Source organism: Etheostoma spectabile, chromosome 1, assembly GCF_008692095.1.
Source record: "Etheostoma spectabile isolate EspeVRDwgs_2016 chromosome 1, UIUC_Espe_1.0, whole genome shotgun sequence".
NCBI lineage: Eukaryota > Metazoa > Chordata > Actinopteri > Perciformes > Percidae > Etheostoma > Etheostoma spectabile.
Genome location: NC_045733.1, coordinates 9,207,945 through 9,224,802, shown reverse-complemented (window position 1 = coordinate 9,224,802; position 16,858 = coordinate 9,207,945). Strand labels below are relative to the sequence as shown.

Genomic DNA, 16,858 nt, shown 5'->3' with positions numbered 1-16,858 from the left:
TTCTCAGAATTACTATCTCAAAATAATGACTTAGAATATTCTTCGTTATTTATAGATACGAACTCATTATTTTGAAAAAGTTTCTCATAATGACTTTACAGAACCTTTTTCATCACATAAAGAAATGGGCTTCCAAGGGTCATTTATGCATTTCTTTCCTGAATATACTCAACATTTTTATCACAACTGAAAAGAAAAGAACAGTATATTACAATTATAAAAACACATACAGGTGCTAACCATCCAATCACTTTTGCAATTAGAAAACAGCTAACCAACACTAAAAACTTGAGTTATCCACTCACTACTGATGACAAACATCTGCATTGACTCTCAAGCACATAACTGACAAATGACGAAGCATCACCTTTAATAAAATTAAATTACATTCAATGTGCCTTCCCATGAGAAAATTTCCTGGCTGCACAAACAGAACGGATTTCATTTTCACAGATTTTCCTAAAAGTTGAGGCAATAGGTTTCCTCAGTACAAATGGTAACAGTACAACTACTTTATGTACAAGAGACCTCATTAATGGAAGCATGTACGGTATACAGTATGTCAGTTCTATGTGTGCTTGGTTATTCTTTGCACACTGTGGAGGATAATAACATTGCTCTAAGTATTGCTTAAGCATCAATATTTTGCTGTTTGATTAATAAAAAGTTTCAAATGCATGCAATGGCATCATTTAAAAAAAAAAAAAACAGAACAAGGAGCACTTTCGAGTGTCTGTCACAAAGAAAGAAAATGATTTAATAGGCCATAAGCATAGTCCTTGGCATTTGCAATCTATTCCAACTCCTGTAAATGAAAAAATGGTCTTCCATGTAAAAGTCCCAAAATCATGTTAGAAAGAAAAATGCTGAATTAGTCTCCTTGATAAACATCTCAGGTAAAGAGTTTGTTTAAATTGAGCAACAGCAACCTGAAAAGAAAACTAGAAAAAAAAAAAACAGTTTGACCTTGTAGTTCAGCTGTGAGTCAACGGGGCTCGTTCAGATCACTCCATTATGAACTCAGGCAGGTATCAAATAACAAAACCCGACAGTCCGTGTACAGTATATCATCTCTACTGCCATAACTTAGAACCATTAGCAAATTAACAGCAGCTCAGGACAATGCCATGGTTATTTTCTTCTTTGTGATATTGTACGCTACTCAGAATGAATTAATTATTTGCAATGTCTGTTTTTCAAAATAGTCCATGACACTGAGGATGCACTCTATAAATTCTTAAACATACTGATGTTCAAACTATTTTCTCAAGAAAAGACCTTGGTTGTAGAGGAAGGTCTGAATATTTTTGATGAGTTATAATTGTGTGAGTTCCCATTCAAAGAATGTCAATGGCTTGATGTCTTTTCCCATAATCTACAGCCCGGTCTGCCTGCATGTCTCGATCATCATCATCTGGGAAAGAAGAAAAAATGACAGCAACAAAAACATTAGAAATTAAATAAGAGACAATACACTTAATAAAGTGCTGTAACAATACTCCATTGTCAGATAAGAAAACTGATAGGTTTGGATTTAATTATCTTAACTGTGTCCTCCGTATCAGTTCAATCACACCAATAGCTTGACTCCAAACTGTTACAGTGTACATCCATAAAAGAAATGTTCACATACAGTACAGTCAGGAAGTATTAGTTGTTCATTATTTGGAATAAACGTCGACACACTGGATATTAAATTAAACAATGAATCCAGGTTAAAATGCTGACTTTCAGCTTTAACGGTTTATTCGAATTTGTGTAAACAATGTAGGAATCACAGCCTTTTTTTTTTTTTTACAAAGTTTGCCAGATTTTGAGAGGACACATCTAATTTCGGTAGGAATGCTTCCTACATCCAGCATATTATTAGCTTCCTTGTTGGTCATTATAATAACAAGGACATCCAAGATTTTTACTTAAATCAGACTGTATACAAACTAAACAGTTTAACACAGAAAAACATTACAAATCACAGCCAAAAAAACAAAATAGTATTCTACAAATGTAGTATTGTTACACTCTTCCAAATCCAATAGGCAATCAGGAAAGAATGTCCGGAAAAAAAACTAAAGAAAAAAAAAAAACATGTACATGCAATTCAGTAGTTCTAGGAGAACACAGACACATGAACAAACACATTGAGCTATATTTATCTACTGGTCTAGATGTGGGTCAGATGTTTGGTGAGCACAGACAGGTGGTATAGCTAAAAAGAAACAGGCAGGAGAGAAAATAGATGGCAACTCAATTACTCTCACAGAACCGTAAGTTCCTGGGTCACGATTTCTCCATACATAAGAGAATAAGCTGCAAAGGTTGCTTACTGTGCCTACACAGTAAACAATGTCTGACACAATTCAGCTACTCATCCTGAGCTGCATACATAGCAGTTCTGCTTTGACCCAGAAGGTGTTTGGGTCATGATTCTTAATTATCTGTAGTTTATAATGGATTCAAGGACCAAACTCAGGGTACTGTGAGCTACTCTAAACTGTCGGGACAAATGCAAGAGGGCGTCAGCAGGACAGGGGTCGAGGGAGGGAGCAAGGGAGGAATGGTGGATACACATCTGGACAGGCAGTCCAGTCCCCCGGCCTGGCTCACCTTGAACGTCTTCCTCCCCACCATCACCATCCTCTTCCTCATTGTAGGCCAGCTCGGCCTGCTTGTCGGCCTCATACTCACCCACGTTACCATCATCCCCATTGTAGTCCGCTAGCTTAGAGCCGTGTTGCGGATCTACTGGGGACTCGTTCTCATCAAAGAACCGGCCTGCAGGAGGCAGAAAAGGGCCTCATCAGGAAGGGAGGGAAGCGGATGCAGTTGTAGGAAGACAGGGAGGAATGGGTGAAATACTGCATAATGAATGCATGAAGGAATAAGTGATGGCATGAAGAGGATGAGGTGAACGGATACATGGGGGCAGACTGTAATTAGAAGACAAGTGTTTCTGAAGAGTAAAGGAAAGTCAATCATGGACTTGAAAGCACCGAGCCAAGTGGAAACAAACGTAGTTCCCTTTGTAATAAGGGACTGTTTAAAGTCTGGAGAGCCCCGAGTTCTCATTGAGATAGTGGTTTAATCATCGTTATAATCCAATCAATCAAATTCAATAGCCCTGCAGTAAATATCTATAGACCTTATTTTTAGCTTTTGTTGGTACTGTGAGAAATCTTAATTCAACTCAAGGGTCATTTTTAACACCACTTAAGGCCAAAGATACTGTGTGGTATTTTTTTTATTTTTTTTTTTAAACCACCATTTAAGTGTTTCTAACATGCAGCTTCAGATACAGAGGCCTTTATATGGCCAATTTAACCTTGTAAAAAATTGTTATTTTTATATGACTTCTTTGATCGGAGGTTTCTAAAATTTCAGAAAAACGGATCATAAAATATGCACAATGCATAAATAAACTTAATTTAAATGTGTTTTTGTCCTCTGATCTATACTGCCTGCCCAATCTCTATCACACAGGCATCCGAAGCAGTTTATTTTCCTATCAGATTTCAGACGACACTGTTGATCACAACAGCACTGGGTGGGACACGAGATTCTGAGTCAGGTAGTGTCTTCGAGCTGTTAGTGTCTAGTGAGCACCAGGCACTGCTAAAAACGAGACATCTGGTAGGTGTTGAGTGTTAATTTGCCATAATAGGATGCAAGTATAATGAAATCAAAAGGCAGAAAAACAGAACGAAGACGTGAACAGAATGCATTCAGTGTTTTAAGCAGCAGAGCTGCAGGAGGTGAGGTGTATGTATGTAAGGGAGATGGAAGAATAGAACATATGACAACAGGAGGAGGGTGAAAAGGCAGCAGAGCACGAGCCAGGCAGCAGGAAAAGAATCATCTGGGAGCCAGGTGTGTCCTGTGTCTCCTCTCCTCTGCAACTGAGCCCTCTCTCTCCTCCCTGATAGTGCTCCTAGCCATTGTCAAACATGACTTACATTCAACTAACTTCGATGAAAATGTGTAAGGTAGAAGTGCGGGTGTAACAAGTTAGTAATGGGCAAAATTCACCCAGATGGCACGACCCCAAAATGTATTTTACTCTGTGTTGATCACAGAGAGCTGGGAGGCAGCAGCTAAGCACAAAGGCAGAGCTAACAAGAATAGCTGTGATTGTACTTTTTCATGTGTAATGTTATTTTCCCTGACCCCTTCACAAATCAACAAGTTAATAATAATAATAATAATAATAATAATAATAATAATAATAAAAGCACTTCCTACCAGAACCTCTCTGGCAAATTACAGTATTATCTTTTTTAAAGTGTTGAGGAGGAACTCACTTTGGCGGTGGTGTACTGGCTCTGCTGGAATTTGGTCTTTGGCGTGGTGAGGTTGGATGGGGTTGGGCTCCTGGGCAGGGTTGGGGGGCAGAGGAATCCCCTTCAAGTGTTCGCTCTCACCCTTGACATTATCAGGAGCTGACAATAAGAGAGGGTTAGGTTCTATTGTAAACCACCTCCTCACCTGCTATGACTAAATCTCCTGAGCTACAACACAACTACTTCACAAACAAGGGCAAATTGATGCCTGTTTATAATCTCTATTATTTATAAAGCACCGTGTGGTAAACCTAATACATGTGTTCTTTAACATAGCACCTGAAGTTTTAAAAGATGTTACATAAGACTCCAACTGTTAAAAAGTGTACCAAGATAACAGTGCTCTGCTCTTGCCTTCACTTGACTAAACATACTGTATATACCTGACAATAATAAACATACTTGACAGAATTAAGTTTGAATGGATCCTGATACTGAATTTTTGCATGCCTCAAGGCTCAAAAGGCAGACTATTATAATTAATACCAATTTAATAGATGTGGTGGACTCTGTACCTTGAAGTTGTCTTTGCTGTTCTCCCAGTTCATCTGCCTTGATACCCGCCTTGTTGTCTTCTTCAAACACTATGGGTTTGTCTGCCTGTTTGATAGCTGGAGGTGCAACCACTGCTGCTTGGCCCTCCACTGGGTCCTGCTGGAGCCTGGGTTGGTCCAGGGACAGGCCCTGGCCCCCGGGGCCATCCGCTGCTCCGACTCCAGGTCCCGCACCAGCTCCCACAACCACGTCGGGGGCCTCATCGTGCTTCTGAGTGATGGCTGGTTTCTTCAAGGCTGTAGATAAATAGAATGGCAAAGTGAGAAAGCTTGGAAAATACAATTTGTTGTGTGTTTAACTTTTTTTTGTGTGTTTAACTGAGCCATGAGCCCAGAAAAGCTGTTCTTTAGACATCACATTCAACGACATACAAGCGAGTAGACGCAGTTATTAAACGGTCAACTCATATGTTTGAACAGGCTGACTTTCATTTTCTCACTCTTAGCAGTTTGTAGTCCTCTCAACAAGTTGCAGATTCAAAATCATAAGGCATCCAATGAGTCTATATTTAAAAGCAAATCAATCTCCACTGGCACTGGGAACGTCTTTATTACTGTTTTAAAATGAGTACAGTAGATGTATATTCCTTCTACATAATTTCTGACACTCATTAAATCACTGGGTTTGCCAACCGAACAATTACAGTCACTTACTTATAAGGGATACTGCTTACCAAATTGCACATCATCAATTTTCCCCACCTCACTGTCTTCAATACCAGGCATGCCAGCATCACTGCCGGGCTTACCCATCTCTTCTGTGACAGAGCAAAGGGAGAGGGATTTAAGCAGTGGGTTGATGTTAAAATTGTTTTGACAGATTCTCTTTTACACAATAACAGGACACATACACAATACAATAACGTACAGAGGAAACTGACAGATTGAATTATGATATCCAATAAATTCTTAACAGATTTTTATGAGCAACTGGTGTATTTTCTTCTAGCAATCAAATACTACATTTAGCATAGCTAAGACAGTATAAACTTTGGGTTGACATGGTCACGCCCGCTGTACCTTTTAAATCTGTACTCTCGCGCCGGTGAGTGGCCACTGTATGGCGCTCTCCAACCATCTCCACCCCGGGGGCTCCATCTGCACGTCTCCCAGCTACTGCACCTTTTTGGCCGTCCATTACACTCTGAAGGATTAAAAGGTGAATTAGAAAAAGGAATATATGGAAAATGGAGAAAAGAAGAGCTTTAACGGGAATAGACACACAGAGGGCAATTAAAAGAGTTTGGCTGCTACTCTAAGTACATCTGTGTTAAAAAAAAAATCTGGGTGTAATAAATAAATGCTTTTGTGCTGACTAAATGCAATGTGTATCAGAGGGCAGGGGGCAACAACCTTTCACCATTTACTAAAGAGTCACAACATGATCGCTATCTTGTTTGTTGAGATTTTATCAATACTGACCAGTCTAAACTTTGATGCTTCTTCCTCCAACGTCTTTTTTGTTTCTTCATACTCGTCTTTCAGTTGTGCAATTTGACGTCCACACTGTAAACTAGTTAACACATATTCCTTGTTAGTTTCAAAACTGAGCTAAGTAAAAAAAAAAAAAAAACTTATGACACCCAATAGGGGAAACTCACTGGGATCAGATCAGATCAGCCTTACAAGGCAAGTAAACAGGAAATTAAGATAACCAATGACCTATATATATATATATATATATATATTTAAATATATATATATATATATATATATATATATATATATATATATATATATATATATACACATACATACAGTATATATATATATAAAAAAACAAATATCCATTCAAAACCAACTGTCTTAATAATGGATAATTAGAAGCATAAGTTGATATTTTGACAAGCGTTTCAGACATAAAGTCACAGATTCTTGTAGTAGGGAAAACCCCAAGGGCAATCACTAAGGCTGACAAGAAGTAATAAAGATTTAACATACCTCTCATACTCCAGTTTTCTTTCCAAGGTAGTGCTATTTTTCTTCACTTCTCTTAGCTGCTCTTCCTGTTTCATGAACTCCTGCTTCAGCTCCTTAAGCTGCTCTGTTTGCAGCAACACAAATACATATTACACAATATTTTAAGAGAATCAGTTATTTTCTGTTAAATCAGGGGTTTTAGCCAAGGACCCCTTATCAGGGATCGATCAAGGACCCCCTACTAAATATATTGTATAGAACTAAGTTGCAGATTAAACTGGTCCTCCAGTAACTTGTAGGGCAGCCTAAATCTTCTATGCATGCTTTTTTGTATTGAACACTAAGCTATTCAAAAAGCCTAGTAATTGTTGGCTTGATTTTATAAATAATGGTTTAATGTTAACCATACATGTGGCAAACATCTGTGGATGGCCTTAGTAACTACATTGACTATGGGCCAGTAAGCAGTGGGGATTTATATGTGCTAATAATATGTTGGATTCAAGTTAAGATTTATTTTTACATTTTTGACAAAACTTTCAAAAATTTACAACCTGTTGAAGATCCCTGTGTTAACTGAAATGTTTCCAGAAGACACTTTCTATCATTATAAATCCTCTATGGATTTTGTGTTGGAGAGTGCCCTCTGCTGGCCAGACAGGCTCGTACCTTTCAGGCGCTGGATTTCTGTCATTTGGGCTGTGACATCACCCTGCACCTTCATCTGTACAGAAAAGAAAGAAAAAGGAGTCTTATCATCTGAAGAAAAGCTACATATATTTTTATCTCTTCTACACCTTAAACAACAAAAGCCTACAACATGCAATATGAAACAGAAATCGCAACACTTAGATCCATGAACCTGTGTTGCGGAGTGAAAAGGCAGAATTGCGACACACGTCTTCCAACTCCCAGAGTTATCCTTCCCGCCCAGATCCAATGCTACCACATCTTTAAATTACTATTAGTATTAGTCATTTTGGTGTTGATTGATCAACATTGAAATCATTTAATATTAATAAGGTCTCTGTTGTAATACTGTGTTGCAAAGTGGGATGTATTTAATGACAAAACGATGCCATGTAGCAGAAAAAAGTTTCCTATCTATACCCCCCCCCCCCAAAAAAAGAATCAAGGGTTGAATGGAATCAATACAAAACAGCAGATGTGTTTTCTTGTCAAAAGTGCAAATTAAATAGTAGAAATATTATTTTATCTTACATTAAAAAATTAAAAAATTAAGATTCAAGAAAGGCTTATTTATTGCTATGGCCATATGGTTAAATGTAAACGCTTAGTGCCGCCCATGACGATTCAGATTAAAGAAATGCCAATAAATCAGAGCATGTTTTCCTCCCTTCCCAAATGCTATGTGGAGTAGCCAGACCCTCCTTCAGGGCGCTTTGGAGGAGGGTCTGGCAAAGTGAGACTACTATATAATAACGTCTTTATTTTACTTTTCACGTTTGCTTATAGGAGTAGTGTTATGTTACTGCTGATGAAGACCTAACATTTCCTGATTAGACGGTTCACAATAAAAGCATTTAAATAAAATAATGGGGGACTTTTATTGTGAAGAATTTATAGGAAATTAAACTGTTGACCCCTCAGATTGCGGCTTACTCCAGACAGCGCCGTGTAGCTCTTGTAATGCAAGACTAATAAATTACAGTAATATTCTACATAATCATGAATTCAGGGACATTTTATGAAACTAAAAATAATGTTCTTTCTTTTTTTAAGGCAACAGTGCTGCAGAGAACTCTGACAGCAAAGAGTAGGAAGCACAGAAACAAAAAATCCAAAACACATGATTCACTTAGTGGTTTTTGTAGGTGGTCTTTAAAGTGGCCCAGGAACCATTCCCATTCTCACGGCTATACGAATGTGGACACATGCAGCTCAGACCACCGCCAAATGTGGCTTCTGAGATCGTCTCTCAATGCGTTCTCAATGCGTCCTGAGTGTTTTCACCTGTACTTAGAGCTGTCCATTCTCATCCCCGGAGTGGAGCTCTAGAGGTATACATGTTTTAGCTGACGTGTATAACGAGAATGGGCTCTGTGACTTTAATGATCTGAGATTGCTTCCCAATTGCTTGGAACATCTGCATTTCTGAAAGCATATGGAGAACCATGGGGTTCTCCTCTTACTACCCACCCTTTGCACAAAACAGAGGTTTGGTCTCCCGAATATATTTGTTTGTCCGGGATGCCTCTTATAAAGCCCTTCCTATCTTACATGTTTGGTCTAGCGATCTGGAACACTACAACGAAGGTGATTCATTGGACTGGGATACAATTTGGTCCTCGATTGGCTTTGCTTCTAAGAACCCAAACCATCAACAGATCCATTTCAACTTTATCCACAGGACTTACCTCACTCCTAGGAAAAACTCTCATGAAACGCTTAACTTCTCCAATCTTTACCCTCTGCTCAGATGGACTTATAGGCTCATACATATATATGTATTGGGAATGCAAGGATGTGAAGCTTTTTTGGAGTGAGGTCTGCGCTACATTTTGTAATGTACATATAGGCTGTTGTTTTCTTATCCCATTTTATTTAATATTTTTTCCTTTTTTTATTGTAATATGCCAATTTTGTAGTCAGAATGATGTATTTCTTGCAAAAAAAAAGAACTATAAGCTGACATGATGCATTATTGCACCTAATAAATATAAGGCACAGCCTGCTGTACTGTATTTAAGCCATAAAAGACTCAACTGTCCCTATTTTGTCTGCATTGCAGGCCACTCACTATGTAGCAATAGCATGCATCTCTGTTGAAACAGGGTTGGGCTGTTGACAAAAGAAAGTGCTACAACTACTATTCAACACCTAACCTTATCTTGAGTATGGAAACAGGGAGCCGGATACTGGAGTTTCCAACCAAGAAACAAGGGAGCTTCTTTATTCCACACATGTCCGTCTATTCTTGCCACAACAACATGAAAAATATTGTGTCTCTTACACAAACAGCGTAGCAGTGTTTAACTATTTAAATGCCAAAATGGATTTTGGTGTCACAGATGATGAATATATTTTTTGGAATTAAACTTGAAATAGTCTATGGCACACAAACACAGTACAGTGTAATGGTGAGCAGAAGAAACAATTCAGTATGAACCTTTTCGCTATTAGGCGGGCTGATGACAATTGTGGATTTAGCCATCCAATATTATTTGAAACTAATGGATGTTCTTTGGTGTTCACTGGATGGTTTTAATTTCAGAACTTGCTTGCTGAGCATGTATAACCATTATGTGTGTAGGTCATTATAACCAGCATTACCACCCTGGTCACAAAGTAGCTACCTCCACTCAAAAGGATGTGAGGAAGTTGGATGTGTTGTAGTCAAGGACAACTTGTCAGCTAATGTTGAACAAAACAAAAAGTGTTTATTAAGTGTACAACTCATTAATTATCAATAGGTAGTGATACGTTTGTCTCTTAGAATCTAAACCTTTCTCACAATTAGCCAGTAGGCTAATCTTGCAGAAAGTCATCTTCTGCTTTTAAAAATGTCTGTTGTTTGAGAGCATTAATCCTTCACAGTATAACCGAAACATAGACACACAATTGATACAGAGCTAGAGTCAAAACCCCATTATGATGCTTGACTTTGCTACAGTGTTATGGTTACCTAGCTTTCCTTGAGAATGGTTTAGTCAGGTCTTATCCCAGTCTGGGAAACCGTCTCGACCGTTTTTACGTCTTGCATAACGTGTACCCTTTAATCATTCTCCTGCTACTGAACTTCAGTTAGTATCAGAGAAATAAAGCCGGGGTTAGGATCAGCAGCTACTCTACCTTTTCATCAGTGCACTTTTTGATGAACGCCTCCCGGGCCTGCAGCTTGCCCTCCAGGACGCTGTAGTCTCCATCCTTTTGGTCGATCTGCTTCCTGTTCGTGTCCACCTGCATCATCAGCTCCGAGTTCCGCTTCTCCAGGCGGTTCCGCGCCGCGTCCGTGCGCTTCACCTGCGTCTGTACCTCCGCCAGCTCATCCAGCAAGTGGCTGTGCTTGTTGGACACCGTCCAGTAGTTGAAAGACAGTATGGCGATGATCAACATCAAGAAGATGAGGATGAAGGACGGGAGGCGGCCTCCCCGTCGGTTTGCACCAAACCCAACCATTTCAATAAACAAAGTGCAACGTTACTTCAGGTTGTTACCGCAACCTACAGAGCTCGATGAGAGTAGTCTCCCGCTGTAAAACCCATCCGTCTACGTGACATGCCGTGTATATGCAGCAACCGGTCGGAAAAAGCAAACACTACTACTACAGACAGGCAGTCTGTGTAGTGTAGTCGTGAATGTTAAAGACTTCACATTTCTACTGATCTTGACGATCCTTCCTCCTTCCGCACACAAGGCATCTTCTCTGCAAATCGTCCAATGCCAGTAGGTTAGATCAAATACGCCCGCAGGGACGTGGCCTAGCTCAGCTGGCAACGTTCAACACAGCAGACGACACTCGACGTGGACGCTACACGGCACCGTGGCAGTGAGGAGTGCAAATACAAATCCCACAGCTAGTAGCTAACGTTATTTAGGCTAATGTTAGCCTCCAGTTAGTAATTTGACATGGTCCTCTGGTAAGCCGCGGTAGGGTTGTTTCTACAGACGTTTGGAGCTATTTTTAATCATAGAATCGCTGTCAAACAAGACCACTGATGATTTTCGATTCCGACCTGTAACGTGAATACGCTGTCCAGCTAACACTTCACACTAGCTAGCAAGAACGGTAGATGCGAGAACACAATTAGCGCATGTCAGACAGAAAGATACTGTCTTCTCCTGCGGAGAATGGATGTAATCATTGTAATAGAACTAACCAAATCCTAACAAACATTAAGGACACAGGCTTTGTACTCTCCACCTTTCACTGCCTAGTGCCTACCAAACGTGATTTATGCGCGGTGTGGACCAAGGTGGAATCCGTTTGCGCAGCTTCCGCTCTCCTGAATCAAAGCGCAAATACATTTCAAAACAAAGGTCCGAATCGAGCGTAGCAGCCCAAAGATGGCTTTTAGATGTGGTGCTTGACGTATATTAAATTGGCTTAAAGATGGAGGAAGTCATCGGCCAGACGGTGAAAGCGATAATTCTGATAATTCTGATGATTATGATAATATGATGATTTAGAAATCGCTAGTTGTGCCCAAAGACCGGAAGCACATGGGTTACTGGCTCTCTTAGCTTACCCATGGTGACTAGAAGTTATTATGACATACGGGTTTTTGATGTTAGTCTTAGCCTATAAAAAGGCAATATATTAAATAAATATATTTGGTCAATTCAAGCCTGGTGCGCATGCCTTTCTTCTCATTAACAGGTTATTATTATTACTATTATTATTATTATTATTATTTGGGTTCATAGTCTATGGTTAATATCGGCGGCAGTGGATAAAATGTTTTCTCTTTGTGGAGCGCAAAGGAAAATATGTAATATTAAAAGGAAAAACACCACGAGGAAGCAATTTTTGGGTCCTATAGACATACTTATTAATCCCACAAGGGGAAATTCTATTTAAAATCTAACCCATAACTTGTCTTCATACAATTTTATGTAATTTACTTAGATTTGCTGCCTTATATACACACACACACTATATATATATATATATATATATATATATATATATATATATATATATATATATATATATATATATATTTAAACACCTCTCTTCAAATTGTGCTGATACCAATGCTAGGTAGCCTACACACCAAAGGAATTAATTAGGCCTGTCTGGATTCGTTCCACCTCTAAATAAAGCGTGACGCCTCTGTGTGTGTGTGTGTGTGTGTGTGTGTGTGTGTGTGTGTGTGTGTGTGTGTGTGTGTGTGTGTTGTGTATATAACTACCAACTACAACATCACAAACTTGAATTAACAGAAACAAACACATTAGATTCACCGAATTGATATTTATGGGAAGGCATTTGTCACATGTTTCTATGTGTTTGAGGTGACCACATTTTTAAAATGCTAATGCACACAGGCCGACATACATGATCACTGAAAGAAGAACACAAACCACATGATACAAACTCATATTTTATTGTAACACTGATAAGAATTGTAACACAATGAGGTAAGTTAAACAATCCACATCTGTGATGTTCTTGAACCAGCGGCACCACAAAATATTCACCACCACCACCCTATCAGTAACAGTTCCACAAAGTCTGCAAACAATGGCTAGTAATGACCAGTCCGTTCAGCTCACAGTTTAATACAAACATATTTTTTTCTGTTTCTTATGAGGACAAGAAGAATACTGATAACACAATATCCTTTCTCTTTCAGCCACAGATCCAAACTTACCAGCTGTGTTTGTTTCTTTTTTAGGAGATGAAACTCAGTAGAAAAGATCAGATCCCCTGAGGGAGAAACATTCTTTTGTTTTTCTGATGAGAAAGAAGCCACTACAGTCACTGGCAGGCTCAGTTTGAGTTTGCTACCATTGCTGCTGATAACTTGGCACGGTCTCAAAGGGCACTAGGGATACAGTATGCAACCATTTCAGGTTGCCTGTGCTGCAGTCACACTGTGAAAATAAATGATCTTCCAATGCTGGAATAGTCATCCGCATTGCTCTACAGACATCTACTGCAAAGCACAGCATGGCTGCAACACCAGCACCCTGAAATACCCTCAGAGTTTGAACCCAAGTCCTTGTTGCGAGAGTAGTCAGAGAATAGTTTCTTTGCACTCAAGGCTTTGTTCAGAGGAGGGGGAGTCCAGTGGGTTGGTGGAGCCGCTGGTTGTTTGTGGGAGGTGTTTTGGACGGCGCATGGAAGGGGACGAACTCAAAGCACCGCAGCTCTGAAGGTGAAGATCCTCGTGTCCACGCTTCCTTGGACTGCCAATGATGCGCTGGGTCATCACCTGTGCAACAAAACATATTAGGCGAGAATGAAAGAGAGACCCTCGTTGCTAGTTGTGTATTTTGTTTGTTTTAATTTAACAATGACGTGACTGAACCATCCATTTTCCTCCATCATGACTGTTTTCTGGTCTGCCTCACTGCCTAGCCTGATGTCTACTTATAGTCTTGTACGTTGATGCTCACCATTAAAACCAGAAACTTGCCTTAAACTATCACTGGACATGATACACTGTCTAATTCAGTTACCTGATCTATGACATTGGCACTAAAAATGGCCTCCTCCATGTGTTTCTCATCCGACTTGATGACACACTTGATGTTGTTGACAACTTGCTGGACTTCAGGAGGTAGACTGCAGCTTGAGTGCTCCAGGAACTTTGCCACCAGTACTTTGGTGTCTTTATACATCTTAAAGTCAGCCAGGGAGTGTGGGCGTTCGTGGGAGGAGTGTGTGTGCAGTGCGCGGGGTTTAAGGTGGATGTCAAATTTCCTGCCCTCCTTTTGCTGCTTCTTGACACTTGTGTGACTGGGTTTAGCTCCAACTACGCCTGATGTAACGTCTGCTGGCTCTGAAGATGATAAACAGAGAAGAAAAACATATATTTCTTAAAATCAAGGCTAATACCTTGACCAAGGCTACAGGAAAATCACAGTTTTTTGTGTCACTGACGTAGAGCATTTTCATTATAAGCTCATTTATGATTGGTTTAGGATTTCTTTTGTTTCCAGCTTTTTAAAAATGTGTTTCTTTTTAGATAATCTTGTTGGCCCAATGGGGTTTTAATACATGTATTTGAGGAATGTTTAGTCCTTAAATTTATCAAAAAACTAAACATCACCCAATTTGGAGGTACTTAATGGTTTTCACAGGACAGTGATGAAAACTAACATTTGTTTTAATAAAGTTTGTTAAATTAGCTTTCAACACTGCCGGTATTTTCTTCAGGTCTAATTGTTTTACAAAATAGGATGTAAATGCTGTTTAGTTGCAGATGTCCCAACATTAAATGCATTTACAGTTTCTATGATGGTACCTTGCTCTGGTGAAGTGTGAGTTGAATCTTCAGCAGCAGGGTTATTTGCAGGGGCGCAGACACAATTTTCTCCTGTAGAGGGAGACAAGAAATTTAGTGTGAACTCAACAAAGCAGGCACAAGCTGTTTAGTGATACACCATTGCTTATAGACAATGAAAGACTGTAGGGCTGTCACTCAGGTTTAGTTTCATTATCAAGGAATCTGCTGATTATTTTTTTCCTACAAATTAATTGTTTAGTCCATAAATTGTCAAGTTTTGAGAATACAAGATTATGTCTTCCAATGCCTTTTTCTCCAGTCAAAAACACAGTGATATTCAGTTTACAATTATATAAAACAGAGAAAAGTAGTAAATGCTCACATTGGAGGCTCTGGAACCACAGAATTTTCTGCACAAAATATGACTCAAGAATGATGGATTAGTTGGCTAATCATTTAAGCTCTAAAAAGCTGATCACTCTTGTCATATTTAGATGGAGTATTTAAGCTGTAGTATAAGTTATGTGTAACATTCTTGCTGCACTCACTTCCTGTCGTAGAGGAGCAGGAGATAGGGTCACTGGTGGAACGGACTATGCGTGCCAGTTTTCGGTACCTCCTGGCTGCGCGGAGCACCCGTGGTCTCTCTGAGGGTGAGTTACTGCTTTGGGCTGAGGTAGAGGGCGGTTGCAATGTGTAGGAGGGTGACCAAACACTGAAACACAGCCTGGGGCCGCGTGGCCTGCTAGGAGGAGAAGGGGAAGGAGAAGGAGCCGTTGGGCTGATGCCTGAAGTTCCACCAGAGGAGGCCACAGAGGTGGGGGAGCAGGGCTGAGGTGGCGGGGGAAGAGTGACAGGGAGTGTGAGCTTCCGGCTCATCACTCGTGCCTTAATGAGGGAGTGTGTTGATGCTTTAGGTGGCTCCTCTGGTAAATGTTTGGCTGATGCAAGCTCATCATATATGTGATTTGCAGCTCTAAGTTCCTCACATGGATGTGTGTTGTCTGTGGGATCCTCCAGATTGCTAAAGTTTTCTGAGGACCAGTCTGGAGAGCGCTCCAGAGATTCCTGGGTGTGTGAGGACTCGCTGTAACCTGTATCACTGGGGCGAGCATCAGTGTTAGGCAGGCCACGGTGGCCACGTGTACAAAGTTCCAGGCTGGGGCAGCTTCCGTCAATGGGGGCAGTGTGGGGCATGCCATAAGGAGAGGAGTCAGAGCCCTGGACCTCCAGGGAGCACAAGTCCTCTGAGGAACAAGTCTGGTCCGGATCAGCCACTTCTGACACCATCAGTGACGCACTGTCCACTGAGGCTGAGAACATAGGGAAAAAGAATCATCACTGTGACTACTAATAGACAAAGACACATGACAATCTTCTGCAATGTTCACTGCAGTCTTAACTGTCTTTACCCTGAGTGCTGAGTCCTGCAGTCATGTTTCTTTCATACAGACTGGATTCAGTGGCCTGCTGCTCTATGCTGGTGGTGACCTGTAAAGAGGAAATTTTTAGTGGAGATGGACAACATAACAGCCCTCTTTGCATAAAATAAATTGAGCGGACAAAGAAAAGGCTAGATATTTTGTATGTACCATATGTATATGTATCACCTAACCGTCAACACCACAGTTGGTCTGTAGAGGGCTCTATGAGACCACAACACTAACAGAAGAGTCTCACGCTAGAGGAAACTACTGTATAGTTTAGAATTGAATAAGAAGCTTTAATAAGATTTATTCATGTGCTTTTAAAGGTACGGTATATAATACATATACGTTTATATAACATTACATCATGCAGGGTCTTTAGCCTGAAATAATTAGCTGAGTTTTTTTCTGCCCAATGTCTGTTCTCGCACACAATCAATCGATCACTGCCCGCTTCCATTATATATTCACAATAACCCCTACTAATCTATTGCAGGTGAGGAAACCCTTTGCTGATTCCTACTTGAAGGACACTGTGAAGATAAGCATGGATTAAACATGCATAATGGAAATAGGAAATTGAAAGCCTTAGGTGTTAAAGTATGTTGCAAATATAATGGAAGATAAAAGGATTTGCCTGGACATTAGATTGTTATTTTTAGCTGTGAACAATGAGAAGCAGTGAAGCCTCAGCCTGAAAAAAG

At 40.0% G+C, this 16,858-nt stretch overlaps 2 protein-coding genes across 6 annotated transcripts in view; both read right to left on the bottom strand.

Moving 5' to 3' along the window:
• Positions 1–342: 342 nt before the first annotated feature.
• On the bottom strand, positions 343–11,753 carry golm2 (golgi membrane protein 2). Of its 4 annotated transcripts, none has more exons than XM_032509196.1 (10): positions 10,622–11,753; positions 7,478–7,532; positions 6,830–6,932; positions 6,311–6,401; positions 5,909–6,032; positions 5,563–5,646; positions 4,850–5,125; positions 4,296–4,433; positions 2,605–2,772; positions 343–1,414 (listed from the first exon to the last, which is right to left on the bottom strand). In XM_032509196.1, exons 1-10 carry the CDS (start codon positions 10,946–10,948, stop codon positions 1,338–1,340), a joined length of 1,443 nt encoding a protein of 480 aa, XP_032365087.1. In that variant the 5' UTR covers positions 10,949–11,753; the 3' UTR covers positions 343–1,337. The 4 variants fall into 4 exon arrangements, with proteins under 4 accessions (XP_032365087.1, XP_032365119.1, XP_032365126.1 ...); XM_032509228.1 differs by having other exon boundaries at positions 343–1,411; positions 10,622–11,752; XM_032509235.1 differs by lacking the exon at positions 2,605–2,772 and having other exon boundaries at positions 10,622–11,752.
• A 1,110-nt stretch (positions 11,754–12,863) lies between these two features.
• fam189a1 (family with sequence similarity 189 member A1) overlaps positions 12,864–16,858 on the bottom strand; it is an 84,043-nt gene continuing 80,048 nt past the window's right edge. For both annotated transcript variants that reach the window (XM_032508645.1, XM_032508708.1), the window contains exons 8-12: positions 16,140–16,218; positions 15,276–16,040; positions 14,746–14,817; positions 13,958–14,280; positions 12,864–13,710 (exon numbers count right to left, since the gene is read on the bottom strand). In XM_032508645.1, coding sequence (XP_032364536.1) covers positions 13,513–13,710; positions 13,958–14,280; positions 14,746–14,817; positions 15,276–16,040; positions 16,140–16,218 — 1,437 coding nt within the window. In that variant the 3' untranslated portion in view covers positions 12,864–13,512. The remainder of the gene's footprint in view (positions 13,711–13,957; positions 14,281–14,745; positions 14,818–15,275; positions 16,041–16,139; positions 16,219–16,858) is intronic.